At 46.3% G+C, this 20475-nt stretch overlaps 5 protein-coding genes across 11 annotated transcripts; 2 read left to right on the forward strand and 3 right to left on the reverse strand.

Moving 5' to 3' along the window:
• Positions 1-52: 52 nt before the first annotated feature.
• Positions 53-1742, reverse strand: LOC108153002 (SHC-transforming protein 2). Its single transcript, XM_017282743.2, has 2 exons — positions 1460-1742; positions 53-1401 (listed from the first exon to the last, which is right to left on the reverse strand). Exons 1-2 carry the CDS (start codon positions 1648-1650, stop codon positions 321-323), a joined length of 1272 nt encoding a protein of 423 aa, XP_017138232.1. The 5' UTR covers positions 1651-1742; the 3' UTR covers positions 53-320.
• A 1967-nt stretch (positions 1743-3709) lies between these two features.
• Positions 3710-16781, forward strand: LOC108151967 (alpha-tubulin N-acetyltransferase 1). Of its 6 annotated transcripts, XR_001774777.2 has the most exons (8): positions 3710-4233; positions 11024-11245; positions 11329-11484; positions 11542-11925; positions 12411-12579; positions 14864-14931; positions 15605-16456; positions 16531-16781. XR_001774777.2 is itself a non-coding variant. In XM_017280916.2 (7 exons), the coding sequence occupies exons 2-7, from the start codon at positions 11139-11141 to the stop codon at positions 16149-16151; spliced, it is 1431 nt and encodes a 476-aa protein (XP_017136405.1). In that variant the 5' UTR covers positions 3710-4233; positions 11024-11138; the 3' UTR covers positions 16152-16723. The 6 variants fall into 6 exon arrangements, 5 of the variants coding, with proteins under 5 accessions (XP_017136405.1, XP_017136409.1, XP_017136406.1 ...); XM_017280916.2 differs by having other exon boundaries at positions 15605-16723; XM_017280920.2 differs by lacking the exons at positions 15605-16456; positions 16531-16781 and adding an exon at positions 15054-15525 and having other exon boundaries at positions 3764-4233.
• Positions 5416-6839, reverse strand: LOC108151970 (phosphoserine phosphatase). The gene has a single exon (XM_017280923.2). It carries the CDS (start codon positions 6532-6534, stop codon positions 5719-5721), a length of 816 nt encoding a protein of 271 aa, XP_017136412.1. The 5' UTR covers positions 6535-6839; the 3' UTR covers positions 5416-5718.
• LOC108151969 (ataxin-2 homolog) lies at positions 12694-14514 on the forward strand. Its single transcript, XM_017280921.2, has 4 exons — positions 12694-13082; positions 13148-13261; positions 13323-13928; positions 13996-14514. The coding sequence occupies exons 1-4, from the start codon at positions 13011-13013 to the stop codon at positions 14254-14256; spliced, it is 1053 nt and encodes a 350-aa protein (XP_017136410.1). The 5' UTR covers positions 12694-13010; the 3' UTR covers positions 14257-14514.
• Positions 16778-19437, reverse strand: LOC108151971 (cleavage and polyadenylation specificity factor subunit 5). Of its 2 annotated transcripts, XM_017280924.2 has the most exons (5): positions 19087-19436; positions 18749-19013; positions 18507-18672; positions 17082-17196; positions 16778-17001 (listed from the first exon to the last, which is right to left on the reverse strand). In XM_017280924.2, exons 1-5 carry the CDS (start codon positions 19215-19217, stop codon positions 16980-16982), a joined length of 699 nt encoding a protein of 232 aa, XP_017136413.1. In that variant the 5' UTR covers positions 19218-19436; the 3' UTR covers positions 16778-16979. The 2 variants fall into 2 exon arrangements, with proteins under 2 accessions (XP_017136413.1, XP_017136414.1); XM_017280925.2 differs by lacking the exons at positions 16778-17001; positions 17082-17196 and adding an exon at positions 17823-18299 and having other exon boundaries at positions 19087-19437.
• Between the last annotated feature and the right edge of the window lie 1038 nt (positions 19438-20475).

Raw genomic sequence — 20475 nt, forward strand, 5'->3', positions numbered from 1 at the left:
GATTTGAAGTCTTTTGTGTTCCTCCCCTATCCACAGGAAATCCGCTCCAATCTTGGTTTTTGGTGTTATTTATTCTCGTTTGATGGGAAAATACTGTACTGCTCATATAAAGATGCTTTTGTATATTCAATCCATAAATAAATGGGTTCGTTCCTATACAATGATGCGACGATACATTATAAAAAATTCTCTACGAGTGCAATTATGTTAATCTAAGCGTGTACACGGATACAAGTATATATGTATATATATATATAAGTATTATGTATGTATATTTATGTGAAGACTTGCAAGTCCATATATTTGTGCTCTCGAGCCGTTCAGGGTGCAGCTATGGTGGCTCCTGCTCCGGCGACCACTGCCTGATCTTGAGCGGGCCGGCGTACGGGATTACGCAAGACCAGCTCCGAATCCTCCGATATGATGGGCAGCGCATGGGCCCAGTGGTAATTTATCAAATGGCTAATGCTATCGAAAATGCGATCTTTGGTGCGAACCACGCCCTCGGGATCGATGAGCAGTAGATGCTTGGGCGTCTTGCCCTCCAGCCCAGTGAGGACATACTGGCCACGCTTTCCCTGAGATTCGCGTACCAGGAAGTCCCCATCCTGCTGTAACAGACGTTCGGAAATCGGTCTAGAGATGGCAGCGTGGAACCAGACTTCGGCAGTGAGTGGACACTGGGGCCCGTCGAAGACATCGCGCACCTGGCCGGCCGTTAGGGTGGAGGAGGAAGTAGCAGACGCCGACGAATGCCCGAGGGCTAGCTTGTTGGTAGTCTGATCGGGAGGCGGGGAATTGAGGTCGATGAGGTTGCTGCTAAGGCGATCGCGTGGCTTCTTCAGATTAAGTTGAGCCACACGCGGGGCATGAGTATGCAATGGGAGTTGGGCCGTTTGATGCTGCTGCTGCGGCTGGGAGCGGTTATCATCGTTGGGGAGCTCTGGTGGCAGCTTGTCGGGCAAATCGTTGTAATACTCTTTGACGTTTTCCTTGCAGCTCTGATTGATGTTATCGGCAGTGGGATCTTTATGCCTGCTCAGGGCGTTGAATCGCAGCGCAAAGGCCTTGCCAATGGTCACGATCAGATCCTCGCTCTGACCACCAGCGCACTCCAGGACGTAACAGGCACGCCACTCGTCCTCGTTCTTGGCAATGTAGGCCAGGAAGTCCAGGGTATCGTTGTCGCCCCCCGAGGCAAAGGAGATGCGCGGCATATTGTGATTGACTATCACCTCGCCCGATTCCACATTGCTCAGCGTGAGGGCGCGGCTGGACACATTGATGATGATGTTGGTGCCGGCATGCTGCATGCTGGGCCGGTCCGATATGAAGGAACACAGACGTCGCTTTCCGGCCGACTTCAGGCCTGCGGCCTCGCAGACGCGGTTGATGCACTCCCTGAGGAAAAACATGGGTACCACTCAGCCATTAGAGATAAGATGTAACTTCCGCTTACCGCGCCAGCTGCGTGCGAGTCTCAAAGTCGAGAGATTTCATCGAGGTCTTGACCTCAACGCAGCCTGTATAGCGGACATTGAATGCAACTCCCACGCCCATTATGACGTCGTCTGGATAAATACACCCGTCGCTGGTGCCACCGGTACCAGATCTTGGGGCGCCGTTGCCGGCATCACCATTTCTCGGCATTTCGCTGTGCGTGTGCGTACTGGGCGTCCTTTGAATCCTTTTTTTTTTCTTCCTTCCTCTTTGTTATTTATGTACAGCAGTGTGACCGCGGATTTATCGATAAAATATACCGTCCGACCCTCGGAAATATACCGAAACACACCATCTCATTTAAAAAATATACCGTAAATATACTGACGAATTCAAGTTCTATTTTACATATTCCTCGTTTTTGATATTCCGACGAATATTACTAGCTATATAGAACATTTAGCCATGCCCACATAATTTTATACGATTGGTGAATCTATTTCCTACTTGATTGGCCTATTCGAAATAATTGTTTCATTCATTTCATATAATAATCTTAAGTCTTAATAAGACTTAATGTTTTTAGTGAAACGAAAGTACTAAAGTCTTAAAATACGTCAAAAGTATTTACAAAAATTTAAAAGATAGATGGTAAAATTGAATATGTCTGTTCCCATAACCGATACCTGTTGACCAGCAACAGTGACACGTTTTAAGCTTTAACTTTTTTTGTTGAAGCCTTATTTTATGCACAATCCAATAGAAGGGAGTACTTAAAAGTAGCCAGACTTGTAGAAAATTGATTAATCAATGAGGTTAAAATATTTGTTCAAGGCTGATAGGCTGGACAAGGCACATTAATAATTTATGGACTAGTGCGTAGGTCCACGAAAATGTTGAATCTTGAGGAAATTTAGCGCAGTTTAAGTAAGAAGATACCTGTGTATTGTTAAGAAAGGATGAAGAAGAGGATGGACCTACTACTATTACTATTAGTATTATATAATGGTATATTTGATCAATTTCATCTATTAAATTTAATTTTCAAATGTATATTTATGAAAAAAGGGTATAAAAACTTCCGTACGCAGGTTTTTTTTATTTTCGCTCTCTCAAATCCTTGTTGCTCATTCACTTTCCAACAATTTCTTTTGGCGCGCTCGATGAGGGCCTAATTGAGAGTTTTTGGCTCTCTCGCTCTCTTCAAATCGCTTAAGTCTCTCTTTTTCGTTCACTTTGAAGCGGTTATGAATCGGTAGCAAAAATGAGTCCCATTCCAGACTCATGTGGCTGAGAAAACGAGCGGCATGTCCGCAACATGGGCAACATTCTGCATACCCTAAGAAAAACGCTATTAAAGAATTGCGGAAATGTTTGTCATCTCAGGCTCCATTTTTTTTTTTTTTTTTTTTTTGTTTTTATATTTTAATTAAGCGTTGAATCCGTACATTGCATATATCGTATCTTAACAACACAGGTAAATATATTGAGGAGACCAAACCTATTGCTTAATGTAAGAGGACTTATAAAAAATATAATATTATAATTTTGGGAGGGAATCTTAGAGTTGGCCTATAGTTTTGGCAAAACCCAATCTCTTCAATCGCCTCAAAGGCCTGGCATGTAGTAAACGTCTCGCGAGCATACTTCTGTGCCTAATCAGCCTGTCACTGTATCTGCTGGTGTGCCTTCCAATGTGCTCCTCCACTGTATGCAGATTTAGATCCCGATGTAGGGTGGAGCCCCGCACGTACCAGGGACAGTTAGTTATTTGCCTCAAGGCACGATTCTGCAGGACCTGTATCCGTTTATAGTTAGATTTTGCATCAATATCCCAAATCTGCACACCGTAGAGCCAAATCGGGGTCAGGCTCCAATGAATGCAGAAACAGTCAGTCTCTGTTTCAAGGCTATCAATGGCATTAATATTCATATATTAGTTATTATTAGTATTAGTTTTCGTCTCAACTAAAGGTTTTATCCTGCTTAAATAAAGGGGGGTTTTTCTTCGGTTTATTTAGTGTATATTTTGAAAATGAGACGTTACTAGTTGCTCTCTCCTGGAACGAAAAAATGAGTGGTAATTTCTATAAAGAAGGGTGTGGACAACAAACAACAACAGCCAAGGCAAATCGCAAGTTTCGTACGAGCCACACACCTCACCTCTCGTGTGAGTGCAATATACCCTGAAGACAAAGAGTCGGTTTAACATTCAAGGTATATTAGGCGGAAGGGGTGCATTTTACCTGGCATGCATTGCACTTTCTGGGCCGTTTTGGCTGTACACGCCATACCCTCTTTCTCCTCCCATTATGTAGCAAATGTGTAGTTACCGTGTATGTAGCCTCTTTCTCTTTGATTTCGGATTTCGCTTGCGTGTAAACAAAATCATTACAATTTTTTCTGCCGTGCCGTTGCATTGGATATTGGATATACATAGTGATAGCCGTAACTGATAACTGTAGGATCCAAGTGTCCAATTGTCTATTACCACAACACAGACGAGCATCGCGTATACACAAGAAGCCAACGAATTTGTTGTTAAAGCGAATGAAATAAGTTTCAACGGCATACGTACATAAAATATAAAAATATCTTTCGCACTACTTTGGCCGGAAAGTACAATTTTTGTTGTTGTTTGAATCAATAAAACTGTGTGTGTGCATGCACGCCCGCATCTAACGCGCAGCCTCCGTCCACCAGCCACCAGCCCAAAATCTGCAGTAGACGCCCCATTCCGCATTGCATCTGGAACCCACCCGTCCGTATTCCGTATTGTTGAATATTATTGCGGTAAGTTTTCTGTTTCTTGGGGCTTTGTGTCTTTGCTTTTGGCCATTCTTTGCCCACCGTCTTCGCGCTTTCGTGCCGCGGCCGTGTGGCTCAGTGAACACATAAATAAGGCATTAATTTTATGTCATGCCCGCTGGAATTATTACCGCCGCATGGATGGCCGATGGCCCCAGAGCTGGTGCGTTAGTCATTTGCATGGAAAAGATACATACATACATACATATGTATGCATCTTTCGGACTCGATGCGTCATTACTGCCACAAGGCGGCCCCCGTTTAAGCCGTGCTTGCTTCCACCTCTCTCTCTCTCTCTCTCTCTCTCTCTCGTTATGGCTGGTGATCTCATCTGTTATTGCTTCCGCTTTGCGGCTGGCATTCTTCCAGCTGCCTCTGAGGCTGGGCCTGCCTCTGTTCTGGCCAACTGCAGGGATGGCCTTAATTCACGCCTCTGTGTATGCGTTTCAGCCAAACGGCAGCCCCGTCCCACCTAATATGGTCTACGGTTCAGCTTAAAGCGTTTCCCTCGCCAATTAAGCACGATGACGTTGACCCTCAAACTACTGACGACGGGGTCCGCCACGGCTCCATTAATGGCATGCAAACCGTTTGGCGTTTACACACCCACGCCTCTATCTTGTTTTTATTGTTGCTCGCCAAGTGTTGATTACAACTTTGTTTAATTGCCTTCGAAGGCCTACAGTTGGCAAACTCTTTCTGTTGTAATTGGTTATTGGATCCAACCTTCGGAAAGACGTTAACAATCGAAAGGAAAACAGACAGGTAGTTACATGGATGGCCTATTTTTTCATAACCAACTAAAAATCGACTAAGAAAAGCAGTAAAATATAAACTTTCCTTTTAAACGCACTAATAAACGCAGAGCCACAGAGAAAACTTCCGTGTTTCATTTACGTGGAACACTACACCCTGTAGTTTTACAGCATCTACGAGGCTGTTGGTCGTGCTTTTTGTGATTCTTTTTCCCCGTTTCCTTATATTTCATTTATGATTTTATGCCGCGTCATAGATGGCTGTAAGCATATAAATTCATACCTTTCTCCGCATTTTACACGTCTTCGAACCACTGTACAAAGTCACTGCATTCATGGAGCACCCTGATATAGTAACATCTTAGGGCACCCTGTTAGCCGTGCTGCCCACCACAGAATGGATTCGTGCCACTTTTAGTTTTCCATAATTTTACTATCGCTTTTATTGTTTTAGCAATGGACTACAAACTAGTAGATATATCGTATTTTACATGCATACACACTCAAGACACAGACCTGGACAACAACATTCACTATGAACTATAACACGTTGATTTTTTGAAATACTTAATTCGCCACTAGGAGGTGGCTTTAACACGAGCAAGACGGGAGGGTCAACAATTCTTTCAACTATATGAGCACGGTTGAAAGTAATTTAAACCAAAAAAAAATTCGCCACCCCACTGCCCGCCCGCTCTATTACGCCATTGCTCCATCACTGGCCGCCCATCAGCTGTTCAAAGTCGGTTACGTAATACTGGGCCCGTCTGTAGACCTCGGGCCGCACCACGTTGCCGCCAAAGCCGATAAAGTAGTTGGCGGGCGGCACTGCCTCCAGATCGGTGGCCCCATCGCCGAGCATCGTGATGAGGGCGTCGTCGGCGTGCTGCTGCTTGATCATGGCGACGGCCTCCGCTTTACCGCCGGAGCGGGAGGTGGGCTGTGTGATGTCGAAGCTGTCGTAGGCGCCCTGGTAGTCGAACAGCATTTTGTTGGCATACACGTGTGCGAGGGGGATACCCAGCTCGGTGGCCACAGGGGCAATCAGGCAATCGAAGCCTCCGGATATGAGATACACCTGCTTGCCGTCCGCCTTCAACTGTGCCACAAAGCGCTTCACATTCTTGCTCAGGGTGCTGGGACGCTCGCGGATAAAGTCCAGCACCTGCTGCTGGCTGGGTCGGATGATGTTGAGCCGTATCTTGAGGGCATCCTGGAAGGTCATGGCACCGCCCATCGCCTCCTTGGTGACGCGTGCCACCTCGGTGCCCTTGCCGCAGTACTCGGCCAGCTCGTCGATGCCCTCCTCGCAGATGACGGTGGAGTCGACGTCAAAGCAGACGATCTGCGACTGCTGGATGACCTTGGCGGCCAGCTGGGGCTGCTTGGGCGGCACTATAGCCGGTGTAACCGTGGTCTTGGCCCCTCCGTTGCTGGTGATGCTGAGCTGCTTGGCCAGCAGAGCTGCATTGCCGCCGCAGCCGTTGGTGGTGGGGGCCGGACGCGCCATGCTCAACACTGAACCGCTCATCTTGAGGAATGCGTATAAATTGGGCACAATTTTGTGGTTGCTGGGCAAAGTTTGACGTAAAAGCTTTACGTTAATCGCTTTGTTTGGTCTCCAAAATTTTCCGCTGCTTCTTTTTGTGTATCTCTTGTGCTTTTTGGCACACGCGCTTTACACTCTTCTTTCTCTACGGCTCTGCTCAGCTGTTTTTTGTTTTTGTTTGATAAGGTTTGCCCACCGACAGTCCAGAGTACTTTAATAGTTCAATAGTTTCTAAGGCTCTCGACCTGCTCACTTTGACTGAATTTTTACAAGTGAATACTGTTGTCGATCGCCCTTTTAAGAAAACTCGCTTGATACAAACACAGGCACAAAATACATATACACATGTATAGCTGCCTTTCCTCTCTGAGTCTCTCACCAATTTTCAGACGCTGACCAGCGATCGTACGATAACAGCCAATTACAAGTGCCTCTCTCTCTGTCTCGTTCACTGTGTTTGGTCTCTGGGTGTGTGTCTGTATGTGTGTGTGTGTCTGTGTGTGTACGTGTGCGTGTGCGTTAGGGAGAGACAGACAACTATCTGCACCGTTACATTCACAATTGTTTTTCCTTGCACTCTTATCCGATGGTAACGCCGCACCGACTGAACATTCACCTGCAATTGAGTTTTCTCTGGAAATTGTGTTAAGGCAGCGACGTTTCCTGAAACGAGTGATACGGATTACCGAACGAGGCTTTGCTCCCACCACGTTCTGGCTCCATGCGAGTAGAAGCGGGATGGCCATGTCTGGCTATCAGCAAACATAAACAAAAGAAATAATTATTTATTCGGAACTGTCATTAAACTCTCGGCGACACTCGATTGCTTAGGAGAACCGACTGGAACTGGTTTCGTAGAGCACGCTTATCATTTAGCACCATTACCACCATTAGCACTGGGCTGATTACGGGCGGCGGTGGTGCTGGAGTGGTGGCCTGGGTCGGGCGACCAACTGGTCAAGCATCGGAAGACCACCTTAATCACTTGTTTTTCCCCGCCACTCTGCTTATCAGGGTGCAGCGCATTCGCGTGTCTGCTCGATCTGATCAGATTTTAATACTTTCTTTTTTGCATTAATCATTGATGTGGAAAATAACCGAAATCCATACGGATTATCGCTTACGTAAGCTTCGGGTATTTTTAAAACCGAGGCGGACTTATATTTAAACTAGAGCCTGTAGTCTGATCCGATTCTGATGAAATTCTGGGCTGGAGTTGCATCGCTTTACGTTACAATAGAACGTAAGCCGAGCTCCCTCTCTTCTCCCTCTTCTCTCGGTCTCTCTCGTTCTGTCGCTGCCTGCTTTTGCCTTCTCTCCAGCAATTAGATAAAAGGCGCGTGCAAGCAAAAGCAACAAAAACAACAGCAACATCAATAGCATTGCCAGCCACAAATGCATTTTCAGTGGCTGCGGTTTCAGCTTTTTGTTGCTGTGTGTCGCTATTGTAGAATAACAAGTTGTTTTGACTGTTTCGCGTCTCGATCGTGTCGTAAACAACATAACAACAGGCTGCCGGACCGCAAAAGTATTTCATTGCCAAACGCTTTATAGAGGCATGGCCAATCGCCTACCGATAAACTATTCATTGCGTGTGCTGCGTGCATCTGCAGCTGCAGTCTCATGCATTTTGCAAGCGCGCCCCGGCCAGCGGCTTCCATTGAACCGAGCCGTAAACACATGATTGTATGCATGTATACCCTCGCAGAAGACATGTTGAATTTGGCCAGATGTTGGCAAGGAGAGACGGAGAGAGATGTAGCCATGGTCAAAAGGTCTGTCTGTTTCTAGGAAAAATAGTCCCTTAAACAGGCAGAGCACTTCGTCAGAACCACCATGATCGGACCTGTGTCTTTATGTACCTTTAGCTATCGAGCTATCGTATTGGTCGAAATAAGCATAAGACTTTGTGCCGGTGATAGTCCAAACTAACCTAAGACGTTGTAGTTTCGTGGTTTCGTTCATACCTCAACCAATTAAGATACAAATCGGATGACTATATATGGATGACATATATCTGGCTTTGGGCCCCGATTTCAGCCTTCGTTTCCTGGCTTATAATTGCCGTTGCCTTGAGCAACAGGGATCGAAGAAACCCCTGGTCTAGGCAGCACCTGTGCCTGGTACACCTGTGTTTGGGAACAGCACCTGACATTTTTGTTGTTGGGCGTTTTCGAGTTTTCCCTTGCCTTGGCAACTTTGTTTGACGGTTTTTCTTTTGGGTGCTGCACTGCCTTTGGTTTACAATTATCGATTGACCTTGTTGCTGAATACATTTCGAGCCTAGTCCATTTCTATTTTATTATTTGCCCTCCCAGGTACTTAGAGGATACAAGTCTGTGTACATAAAGGTAGGCTCGAGCCTGGGACAGGCTAATTTATTATGCCCATTGACCAATGGCCGACACACACGGAGGAGCGTTTGACGTGATAATGGGTGCCAATTTACCGAAATTTCTATTTCCATTTTGAGGCAGGACGGGTTTTAGTGAGGCAGTTGACAGTCGCCTGTAAGCGAGCCCCTTCCCCCCTCCCACCGAAGGGGTGCCTTCGTACAGGGCTGCCTGGCCAGGGCCTTGCATAATGACAGTTTGTGGGATTATTTTTTCGCAAACAGCTGATGGGCAGAGGAATCTATACCCCCAGACAGAAGGCCGGGCCGGGAACGTGCTCGTAATTGAATTATTAGTTTTCATCACCAACTGAGCTAATCGGAAGCGTCTTTATAGTATTAATTAGCGTGGAAATGTGTATGATCGTCTGGCCCTTTCTTGATTGATTTGTTTTGTTATTGTGCAGTTGGCAACGCTTTTGTTTCCAACGGCGCTTTTTGTTGCCTTTGCTGTTTGTGCTCCTCCTGTCGTCGTCTGCTGATTAACTGTTAAATTGAATGAACACTCCTCCCCATGCGCTCACTGTCTCCCGCTCCCGCTCTCGTTCCCTCTTCCTCCCGTCTGCGGTGCGGTGCGCTCTTCTAACTAGCATGTTGTTTACAGCTGCACGCGATTTTAATTCTTTTGATTGCTCTCTCACGCTCACTTACACACACGCACACTGCAGCACTCGTGTGTGTGTGTGTGTGTGTGTGAGAGACAAGCTCACTTGACACATTTACAAGTGGAGCGAAAGGGGGAACAAGAACTGCAGTTTCGCTCCTTTTGTGGTGCGTGGTTTTCATGCTTTTGTTGCTTTTGCTGCTTCTTATTTTTGTTTTGCATCGTTTGGCGTATAAACAGTTACAAAGCAAGCTTGATGTGTGGCAACGTCAACGGTTGTGTTGTGCACTGGGCAAATAAACAACAATACAACAGAAGAGATACATATATATATGTACATAGGCAGAGTCAAAAGCCGAACGGTTTGATACCCGTACAGAATGCACCTTTCTACTGCAGCTTGCCGATATACATACATATGTATTTATGTAGTACATAATCGTGCGATTCCAGGACTATGCAGAAACACAAGAAACCTCAGCTTGTGATATCTCTGTAAACTCTAAATGAAACGTTCTCGACAAGAATCAGTCAGACGAATAAATTTCGAGTCTGTCCGAAGTAGGTATACCCAGGGTAGGGCAGGGTATAACAAGTAGTCCCCTTTGCTGGGGGCCAAGCACATGTGCATACAGCCGTACATTTGCATTAATGTGGTGGCATGCTTGTGTGTGTGCGAAAACGAAAACACGTCATTTGCTGCTATCGCACTTTGTAATTCGAGCAGCACTGCCATAAAGCTGCCATCGACGTCAGCGGCAACTGCGACTGCGACAGCGACAGCGACGGAGACAGCGCCAGAACGACTCTCAGAGCTCACTCCCTTCCGCCCCGCCCACCCCCCCGTACAAATACTAGCCATCAACAATGGGAAAAGTTTTGTGCTCCGCCCCCATCAAGTGTAATTATAAAAGCCCCGTTTATTGTTGCTCCGCGCTCTGCCGGCGTCGGCGCCAACAGTTTGTTGCACTCGCAAATTAACAATAGCAATGCCATGTAAAAGGGTAACATAACGTAACGCAACGCAACGCTTTGTCCTGTCAGACGTCCCGCCCAGGGGGACACGATACGATACCCAAACGCAACAGTTTCGACTGTAATCCCAGTCGAAGGCCCTGATTTGGGTCAGAAGACAGTTGGCAACGCAACAACGCCAAATGCAAAACGTAAATAAAGGGAAGCGGAGAACGTAGCTCCCACAAAAATTAAGGTTATAGGAAACACATTAGACTTTGCCCAACCTGCAAGCTGCACCCCACACGTGTCGGGTGCGGTGCTGCTCTCTCATCTGCTGAATCATTCTAGAAAAAGCAACAGCACTGATTGGATGAATCGCATGTCCAACAATTGATTCCCAAAGTGTCCGCACCCAGCTCCAGTAATAGACAGTGCCGAACCCAAGCTGATAATCAAATTGTTTGCGAATCGTTCTTGCAACGCTCCATTAAATCCAAATTTTTCGATTGCCATTGCAGGAGAAGACACTCCGAGAGAAGCACCAAAAACAGAACAGCACGAGGCCACATTTCACATTTGTAGGCCAGAGTAATCAGGAGAAGCAACAGCAACAGCAACAACTACAGCTACAGAATGGCGGACTTCCGTTTCGATATTAGGCCATTGTTTCCTGAGCCGATTGTCAGGGTGACCTCGAACCTCCTGCCGCACACTTTTCGCGGCGATCGGCGTCAGTGCCTGTAAGTATTGAAACTGGACGCGGAATAGGAATATCGGTTCGCATCTCACCCAGAAAGTGTCCACTAACCTCTGCGTTTCCCAGAGATGCCACCTCGAAGATGTCGGAGATTATCGACCGTCTGGGAGAGCTGTCGGCCACGTCGCAGGGCCTGTCTAAGCCGGTGACCACGGCCCAGCGTCTGCGGATGTCCGAGAACCAGACCATCTATCTGCTGGCTGATACCGAGGCAGGACACAAGTAAGACCCAAGCAGCGTGTGATCAGAGTACGAACCTCAATAAATGTGCCTTTTTAGTGGAGCTGTGACTGGGCTGCTCAAGGTGGGAAACAAGGATCTGTATCTGTTCGACGAGGCCGGTCAGACGCGCAAGGTGGAGCGGGCACCATCCATTCTGGACTTCTATGTGCACGAGTCCCGCCAGCGTACTGGTCTGGGCAAGCGTCTGTTCGAGACCATGCTGAGGGAGGAGAACTGGACCCCGTTGAAGTGCTCGGTGGACAGGCCGTCGGAGAAACTGCTGGCCTTCTTCGGCAAGCACTACGGCCTGGTGCGCACCATTCCGCAGTCCAATAATTTTGTTCTGTATGAGGGATACTTTAATGAAGCCAACTCCTCGAGTGGCCATGCCCACGCCCAGTCTTCGCAGGAGGCCAAAACCGAACTGCACATTACAAACAGGTGAGTCCCTGGGGGCGTGACCGGGAGTGCGACCGGTGCCGGGCCTGGGCCTGGCTTGGATTGTCGCTGTTTGTGGCAATTAAGGCGTTCCTTTCGCTGCAGGAAACATTTCACTTTCAGTTGGCCATTTTTTTGGCCCCATTTGCATATCGTATGCAAATCGGACTGCCGTCGTGGCCTGCATTGTTTCTTTCTTTGATTGTTTGTTTGGCCAAAGGAAGCCCCACCCCGCCCCGCGCCGCCCCGACGCGCCACGACCCGCTCCGATCTGATCGATATCCGAATGAAATTAAGCATAATTAATCACTAGTCTAAGGACTCGCGGTGGCCTGTTGCTTTATGCTTTTGCTTTTGCTTTTACTTTCCGTGTCTTAACTTAAACTTACTAATTGATCTTTCTCTCTCTCGCCATCCACATGTTGCGCTAACTAATGATAACCAACCATGACCATCATCATCAACCAACCAATAAACGAAACAAACAGTCCTAACACACAACTCTTTGGTGCTACTTACTTGGGCGAGGAAGTCAACCACAGGCGACACGGCTCCCAGCAGCAGAAGCAGACCCCGAATGTGCTGCTGCAGCAAATAACACAGATCTCACCAAACGGACGGTATGGCGCCAGGCACCCCACCTGCACCATGGCAGAGGTACTAACAGACAAGTGGATGTGCGGAGGGGTTTTGCCCCGAAAGAGCACCCGGGGCGGCCCAAAGGGAATCTAAAAAATTATTCTAGTTTAGAGTTTTTTTTGGCTGAATGATAAAAATTATTTGTTAAGTAGTAGGCCACGGCCCCCAGAGTATTTGGAACTCTGAGTAGGCCTTTTCGCCGGTTCAAATTTCATTTTTTCACGTGTGTCATTAGGAGAGCTCTCGAAAAAGTTCAGTTCAAATTTATATTCGAAACCAAACGGATCTCTCTTACAATTCCTAGTGTAGAAAATACTTTTTACTAGTAATATTATTTTTTTTTTGTTTGTTTTACATTCAAAATATTTACAACGAAATCCAAAGCCGAGTCTCGTCGCGAATTGTGTCAAGTGTTTCGTGCCGATTAGTTGTTTCTAGTGTTGAAAATTATGGAAGCCAAACGCGGTAATAATGCCTCGGCCACACGCCATGCCACTCACGCATCTCGGACTAGTGTTGCCGTAAGTTGAACGTGTAGCTCAACCTCAACCATCTTCCACTGATGAGGGTTCCCTGGCTTTTGCAGTCACGCCATGGCCAGCAGCCCGCAGCTGCAGGAGGACAAGGAGCCACCATGTCACGCAAGCATGTCAGCGAGGCCAGCCTGACGACCAGCCAGGCCAGACGGGATACCGAGAACGTGAGCCTACTACTCGTGTTATGCCTTCGACCCTGCCGCGTGCTGACTCTCCCTCTTGCAGCCTCGCAAAAGTCCGTTGGATGCTCTGAGCCGTGCCGGCGTGGTTCGCCAGCAGGACCCCTTCCAACGTCGCTCGGGTCTGCAGGATGTGGACGAAGCCTTCCTGGCCACGAACGCCTTTGCCCGACCATCGCGCGTGCGTCACTCTGGACTAGATGGTTGGACTGATGCCGGCGCTGCCGTTCCAGCAGCTGCACCTGCTGCCGTGGCCCCCATCCGCGTGAATGGCGGACAGGAGCAGGCTCAGGTGGTGTACCAACAGACGCAGCCGCAACAGGGCATGCCTTTGCAGGCGGCCGCTGCCACACAGGATCAGCAGCAGATGCCGCCGACCCTGCAACAAACGCCGCCGGTGGCTGCTGTGCCCTCTCTGCAGCAGTTCAATCAGCAGCCGGCCGCTGGCCAGCCCACTCGCCACGAACCGTATCCCACTGGACGGGCCCATGTCCACCATAATCAGCAACAGCAGCAGCAGCAGGTTGCCTATGATCAGCAGCAACAGCAACAGCAAATTGCCCAGCAGGAGACCCAGGCCATCGGCCAATCCCAGTCACAGGGACAACTGTCACCACGCAAATATCAACAGCAGCCGCAGACGCAGGGCTTCGTAAATATCACAAAGTTCCTCGCTAGCTTGCGGAGAGATTAAAGAGCCGTTCCTCTGCCCCCCACAGCCCAATCAGCCCAATGTCAGTGGCGGAGAACGCGCTGCGGCTGGCGGACCTGGCAGCGGAGGTCAGCAGCAGCAGCAACACCAGCAGCAGCAGCAGCAACAACAGCAGCAGCAGCACCACCAGCAGCAGCATGTTGGCGGCGGAGCCGCTCCGCCTCCCGAAGCCGAGATGTGCACCACGTGCCCCAACTGCCAGACCACCATCTACTTGGTGCGCTCCGCCGAAATGGGACATGGCGACAATTCTCTGCCCACTCAATAGATGCAAAGCATCAAAAGACTAAATTTCCAGTAGAACCAAATCACCCATACAATCAGTTTCGAAAGAAAATGAATTCCAGTAGCCCCCCGAAGGAGTAACCTAGTGTCGGACCACGTACTCTGGGCCAAATTCTCTGTAATCCAAAATTTTCCTTGCAAGTGTTTGTTTTTTTTTTTCTGGCTCGTTAGTGTCGTGAGAATGTTTATATATATTTTTGTTAAATAAAAACCAACCCTTAGGAGGGATGTGTGTGTGCGATGTGTCACGACTTTCGCTGCCCCACAGAGTGGGTCAAATCCACCCTTAAGGAGAAAGTGGTGGTTGGATGACATGAAAGAGGGAAGGGTGGGTGCTGGCTGCGTGCCAAAGCGCTGTTTTGGGGGCGACATTTGGCCCACTAAAGCACCAAATTTACGTTTTGTAGCCCCGGATTTATATGAAGTTGTATGCTAAGCAAAGCAATTAATAAAGCAATTCCCTGATTCGCGCTACCACTCAAATGGGTCTTAATTAATACAAATAGTTAGATATTATCACTAGAAAATACTAGAAATATTATTTTTCCCATGAAAATGTTGTTAATTTTGCCCCGTTTTCCATCCCATAGATAATTTCTGGAATCTCGAAGGTCAGCACCAAAGGAGCAGGTGGCACCGGCAGTGGAGAGTCGAGCAGGTGAGACGCAACATTCCTTGCATCCATCTATCCATCCAGAGCATTACCTCCCAGTCCATTATCATTTCCGTGTACCGTCTACATTTGGGTTTGATTTCTTTCTTTTCGTTTTTGTTTTTCAGAATCAAATAGATAAGGTCAATCCACATAAAATGCACACACGGCTACAATAGACATACATACATATTAGATAATTCGGTAGAGAAAAAGATTTATAAACTTAAACAGGAATTGTACAAAGCTTTGATTTTAGCCAATTATTTATACTTTCGCCTAGTTAATTTACACAAAGAATTTACTTAATGTACAATAAATATCAGCAGCCGAAGACGCTGCCTGCACTTGTCGCACCACCCCAGGGCCACAGCCACAGCCACGACCATCCAAACATACAAAAGATAATCCCACACTATCGGAACCGTCACACAAACAAACAAATACCTGACAATTGTGATCACAACATACATATCTATTTTTTAACATTTAACGACATTTACATTTATTTGTGGTAATTTATTCGTCCTTGTTTTTTTTTTACTTGTCGAGAAATAAAACAAAGAATATTCTCGAGCATGCATCGAGTAACGAACCCAATGTCCATCCAAGAATTTTGTTCAGAATCTCAGGAGTGCAAATCAGTTTCTTTAAACCCCTTGTAACCCTCTTTCGACAGCGGCGGCAATGCCGATGGCAACAACATCGCAGAGGAGATGACCGCCCAAATGGACTTGCATCACCTGGAGGACCAGCAGCAGGCACACGGTCACATGAACACCAAACGTATGGACCTGCAGGAAGTCGCCGACCAGGAGGAGGCACACTTCATTCGGTACGGGCTGCCACCACAGATGGATTCACAGCCCGAGTTCGAACCAGAGCCGGAGCCATTAACACCACCATCACCGCCGGAGGTGGCCGAGAGCATCATCGGGGAGAACCGTAGGCCTGCGGGGTTCCATCTCAGCAAGCAGCACACTGGAATGAAGAATCGCTCCTCTGGCGTGGGCATGGCTGTGATGCCCACCAGCAAGATGGAGTTCAACCAGGAGGAGCGCGAGGACTTCGGCGTGGTCAAGATAAATCGTCCGCCGGGACACAATGGCCACCCGCTGGGCCACGACAACACAGACGCCGTGTCCACGGTGTCCTCCGGCAACGGCGGTCACCTCACCAACGAGGGCTACAACGATCTTAAGTTCTATCACAACAGATTGTGGTAAGGGAAGGAAGACGGCCCCCATCTTGGATCTTTTGTACGTGGCATATTAAGGATAATCAAGCAGATATAACCAACAATTTAGAGAGTTAGCATGTACTACTTAACCAGGCCTAGGCAAAACACAACCTACTACACAAACCACAACCAGACGGTTCCTGTACTTCAGTTCGATCATTTTGTTGTGAGCTTCTTCAATGTTTTGTTGAATCGTTCATTTGTTACAAGCCTCGCACCCGGAACAGCAACGTATCCGTATCCGTATCCGTAATTTATAGCGTCACAATACAATGATAACAATAGCGAAATGTATGTAGAATAATTTCCGTCAGCACTAATTTAGAAAATAATTATCTTTTTTTTTTTTAACTCTCGATTTATAGTAGCAGTCATGTATACTGAAACATATTTTACGGCTATAATCTCAATTGGGGTCCAGTCACATAATCCAACCCAATATGTGTATCTTCCAATTGCAGCAAACGTGAATATTACGAGCAACTATATGGCGACTATATGCTATAACCAACCGCCCCCCCTCCCCAAAATATATAATCTCTAATCAACATTCCCGAATGAAAATTTGTCTTAAATTTTAGTTAATAGCGCCCAAATAAAGCACAATTTTTATCGATTCTATTTGCCAAGTAGAGGACCAAGGCATTCCATTTTATCTGCAAGACAATTATGTACTATTACACTCGCATGATATGGAAATCTACGGCCAGATCTGAGGTGCTGAGAAATCTTTAAAGTAGAGCTATCGTTGGTGTTGCAGGTGCTGCTGATCTAATCAAGTACTGGACATGGGATCCATCCGCCTGGCCTTCCTTTACATGTAGATGAAATTGAACCTGGAAATGAAGGGAGCGAGTGGTTAATGGAGGGAAGATCTATCTATGATATGATATGATTTATTCAAGATTCTACTTACCGGCACAGGGCCTGCGGCAGCGATGAGATGATCGGTCCGTAGCCTTGCGAGTTGTCGTATAGCTCGAAGAGGGGCGCCGCAACGAGCTTATAATTTTTGGGCACAGCAAATAGTGCTAGATTACAGAAAACGATAGAGACAGAATTCATGTATGTAGAGATATCATGGAGCATTGTAAATCACACGGTGTATACGTATTAGCTAGATCGATTACAATCGGTTACAAAATTTACATATTATAAAGAATCGTTTGCGCTGCCACATGATATAAAAGCTGATATATAAAAGAGTCGTATGTATTATGTTTTACATTCATGGTTCGATTCGTTACACTCTAATTACTAGGATCCATCCGTTGGTCGGTCAGTGCTCTTGCTCTCGCCCAACGATGATCAACTAAAAATGATCGACTACTCTGATATGAACATAATTTCCATTAGGAGCAACATTATACAATGGTCTATGCGAATTAGTGGTGTCTTGTGCGCTGAAGCGGCAGCCTAGTGTTCAGCTCAGCGCACAAGCACAAAAATGAGCCGAAAGAGGTATAACAGAGTATTTCATTCATTTGGTTATGGTTACATATAAACGAGTGCTTATATTAAGGAGCGACTGGCCTGGCCTGGTCCTGGCTGCGCAGCGTTGCGCTGCATGCACACAAATCCGCACAACATGCCGGATTTGGGCGCACGTTACAATGCTCTGCTGCTGCTGCTGCCCTGCCTGCCCGTGACTCCCGACTATATTCGTACACAACCTTAAGACAAGAAGAACACATGACAATGACAATGACAGTTGTTGACAATAGTAAGAATACTCGTAGAAGTAAGGCAAATAATATCGTATGTATCGTAAGTATTGGGGGGAGGGGAAATATACAGCTTGCGCTCATACAGTCTCACATTGGATGTCGACATATTTACAAAATTAAGAATACAAGAACAATCATTGAATTTCGGATTTTGAGTGATTTTGAGGGAACCAAAAAAATATGCCAACACGCTGTTCTGAGCAACAAATACAAAATTTGAGATAGAGATAATATGTTGTACAATGGAATCTAGAATCAAAACTAAGCCCGGAGGAATTCTGTTTTTTTTCTGATCTGTTTTTCTGTTTGTTCGTTTCTCTTGATAGTAGAGTTGGGTGGCACGACACACCAGCACGGCGCTAATGGAACGGCTCAGGGTACATCGTAACTGGCGTTCCTGTCCGTATCTAAACAGCATTGAAAAGATATGACATGAGGTTTGTTAGCGTATTCGGTTTTGGCAAACAGAAATTTAAAAAAAAAACGATACAAGGAGTATATAGTACAAATTGAAATGGTTATTTCCAATGCATTTGTGCTTCTGGTGCAGTTCTCACGCCACTCAATATACCTACGCCGTGGGGCTAGCCAAAGCCAGCCAATTGGATATTTACCCTTTTCATGGAGCTGAACGAGGAACAGCCGCTTGTGCTCCTTGGGCTTGGTGATGTGCGGCGGAATGTACGGATACTGTGGTGGCTCGAAATTGGGACGCCACCAATTGCCAATGGTGTCCTCGACAATCCACTCCTGTTTGACGCCATCCTGACGACCCAGCGTCTACAAAAGCAAACAACAAAAACTTCCATAAGTCATCCTTGCTCTGGGATATACATATCTTCCGTTCTTCTCCTACCTCAGAAAGGAGTCGCTTCAGGCCATCGACCTCGTCCTCTCCAGCATTGAGCTCCCCGCCAGGCAATTTAAAGAATGTCGTGCCAAGCTGCAGCAGCAGCACATGCGGCAGCCCATGCTCATGGACGAGGAGCACTCCCTCCACGGAGCGACGCATACCAATGCGATCGAATTCCTCGCGCATTCGCTGAAACCTTGATGGCACCGATGGATCCTTTTCAAAAAGCGGCTCCTTGGTGCCGAATGTGTAGTTAGTCAGGGGATATCTATGCAGGGGATACGTTAATATCGGTATATAACGAAACGCCACATCCACTCTCCATTTAATGTCCTACTTACAGGTTGACGGTGCGATTTATGGTCAGGGCCTGATTCGCGGCAAATTTCTGCGTGCCGTTATTATTATTGCTGACACTTCCACGGAGCGGCCAGCCGGAGCCCGATTTGTTTGAGACTTGCGAGGACGCCATTTTGTTATACACACAACCGCCCGCCAAGGAATTGGTTAAAAGTACGATGCGATCACCGAAATCAAGGGTTTTACGATGGGAAATAGTTTCCCAACAATTGCACTATAGTTTAGTTGGTGCCTATTGCTTTAATTGTAAAATTAGCCGCGGTTTTCAATGATTTTTTTATGTCCAGCGTATTGCAAAAAAAAATTCACGCCGGCCGCGCTTATCGATAAAACATACGGTCCGACCATCAGAAATATACCGAAATATACCGTCTCATTTTCAAAATATACCGTAAATATGCTGACGAATTCCAGTTCTATTTTACATATTCCTCGATTTTGATATTCCGACGAATATTACTAGCTAAATAGAACCCACATAATATTATACGATTAATGAATCAATTTTCCACCTGTCTGGCTTATTTTAACTACTTGCTTTTATTGGATATTGTCTGAAAAAGGTTTAGCGAAATAGGTAAAAAAAAAGACGTTTTAGTGAAATAGGTCACACAAAAAAACGAAAGAGGATAGTCGTTCATATTGTTAAATTTTTATATTCCGTTGAAAATTTCTGGCTAACTAAAACCCTTAGTTCTGCCCACACAATTTTATCCGACTAATTAATCAATTGTCCACTTGACTGGCTTCTTTTAGATTGTTTCTAAAAAAGGTTTTAGCGAAAAAGGTCAAACAAATAAAACGTAAGTGAGTAATTTTGCTCAATTTTGATCCGTTGAATAATGCTGGCTAATTAAGACTCTTAGTTCGGTCCACATGGTTTTAGGCAATTGATGAAAACATTTTCAACAAGATAAGATAATTTAAATATTGTATTGTATTTACGCCGGCCGCGAATAGGGTTGCAACCGGTGTAGGGTATATTTAAAAAATGTGAAGGAATATTTCAGTAATTTCTGAAGACGATTTTATATATACGATATCGATACACTAGGGTTGCGACATACGTCCTTGCGTCTTGCCAGAGACGCAGTTTTTTTAATGGGGGTTAGGCATAGGAGCCCAGTGGCCAGTGGTAACAATGCGTTCTTTACGAACGCAGGTGCGTCTATTCGAAATATTCGATTATTTTTTCCATTTTCTTCCTATCAGCTCAGCTATCTCCACTAATAGCAACAGAAACAAGCAGAGCAAAAATTGAATTTTGGCGCGAAAAAATTATGGCTAAGGTGAAAATATACAATATAATCCTTACAAAAAATACTTTAAACTACTTGTATCATTGGATAATACACTTTTGTGAGCCCCTG

The sequence above is a fragment of the Drosophila miranda genome, chromosome XR (assembly GCF_003369915.1).
Source record: "Drosophila miranda strain MSH22 chromosome XR, D.miranda_PacBio2.1, whole genome shotgun sequence".
Classification (NCBI taxonomy): domain Eukaryota; kingdom Metazoa; phylum Arthropoda; class Insecta; order Diptera; family Drosophilidae; genus Drosophila; species Drosophila miranda.

What these genes read in the sequence shown, in the direction of transcription:
- LOC108151969 (XM_017280921.2), top strand. Translation starts at nt 13,011, where the DNA reads ATGGAAGCCAAACGCGGTAATAATGCCTCGGCCACACGCCATGCCACT. An exon ending in CATCTCGGACTAGTGTTGCC is followed by an intron (nt 13,083 to 13,147) that starts GTAAGTTGAACG and finishes TGGCTTTTGCAG; the next exon opens with TCACGCCATGGCCAGCAGCC. An exon ending in CCAGACGGGATACCGAGAAC is followed by an intron (nt 13,262 to 13,322) that starts GTGAGCCTACTA and finishes TCCCTCTTGCAG; the next exon opens with CCTCGCAAAAGTCCGTTGGA.
- LOC108151967 (XM_017280916.2), top strand. Translation starts at nt 11,139, where the DNA reads ATGGCGGACTTCCGTTTCGATATTAGGCCATTGTTTCCTGAGCCGATT. An exon ending in GATACCGAGGCAGGACACAA is followed by an intron (nt 11,485 to 11,541) that starts GTAAGACCCAAG and finishes GTGCCTTTTTAG; the next exon opens with TGGAGCTGTGACTGGGCTGC. An exon ending in CCACCTGCACCATGGCAGAG is followed by an intron (nt 12,580 to 14,863) that starts GTACTAACAGAC and finishes TCCATCCCATAG; the next exon opens with ATAATTTCTGGAATCTCGAA.
- LOC108151971 (XM_017280924.2), bottom strand. Translation starts at nt 19,217, where the DNA reads ATGGCGTCCTCGCAAGTCTCAAACAAATCGGGCTCCGGCTGGCCGCTC. An exon ending in ATAAATCGCACCGTCAACCT is followed by an intron (nt 19,014 to 19,086) that starts GTAAGTAGGACA and finishes TCCCCTGCATAG; the next exon opens with ATATCCCCTGACTAACTACA. An exon ending in CTGCCGCAGGCCCTGTGCCG is followed by an intron (nt 17,002 to 17,081) that starts GTAAGTAGAATC and finishes CTTCATTTCCAG; the next exon opens with GTTCAATTTCATCTACATGT.
- LOC108151970 (XM_017280923.2), bottom strand. Translation starts at nt 6,534, where the DNA reads ATGAGCGGTTCAGTGTTGAGCATGGCGCGTCCGGCCCCCACCACCAAC.
- LOC108153002 (XM_017282743.2), bottom strand. Translation starts at nt 1,650, where the DNA reads ATGCCGAGAAATGGTGATGCCGGCAACGGCGCCCCAAGATCTGGTACC. An exon ending in ACTCGCACGCAGCTGGCGCG is followed by an intron (nt 1,402 to 1,459) that starts GTAAGCGGAAGT and finishes GTTTTTCCTCAG; the next exon opens with GGAGTGCATCAACCGCGTCT.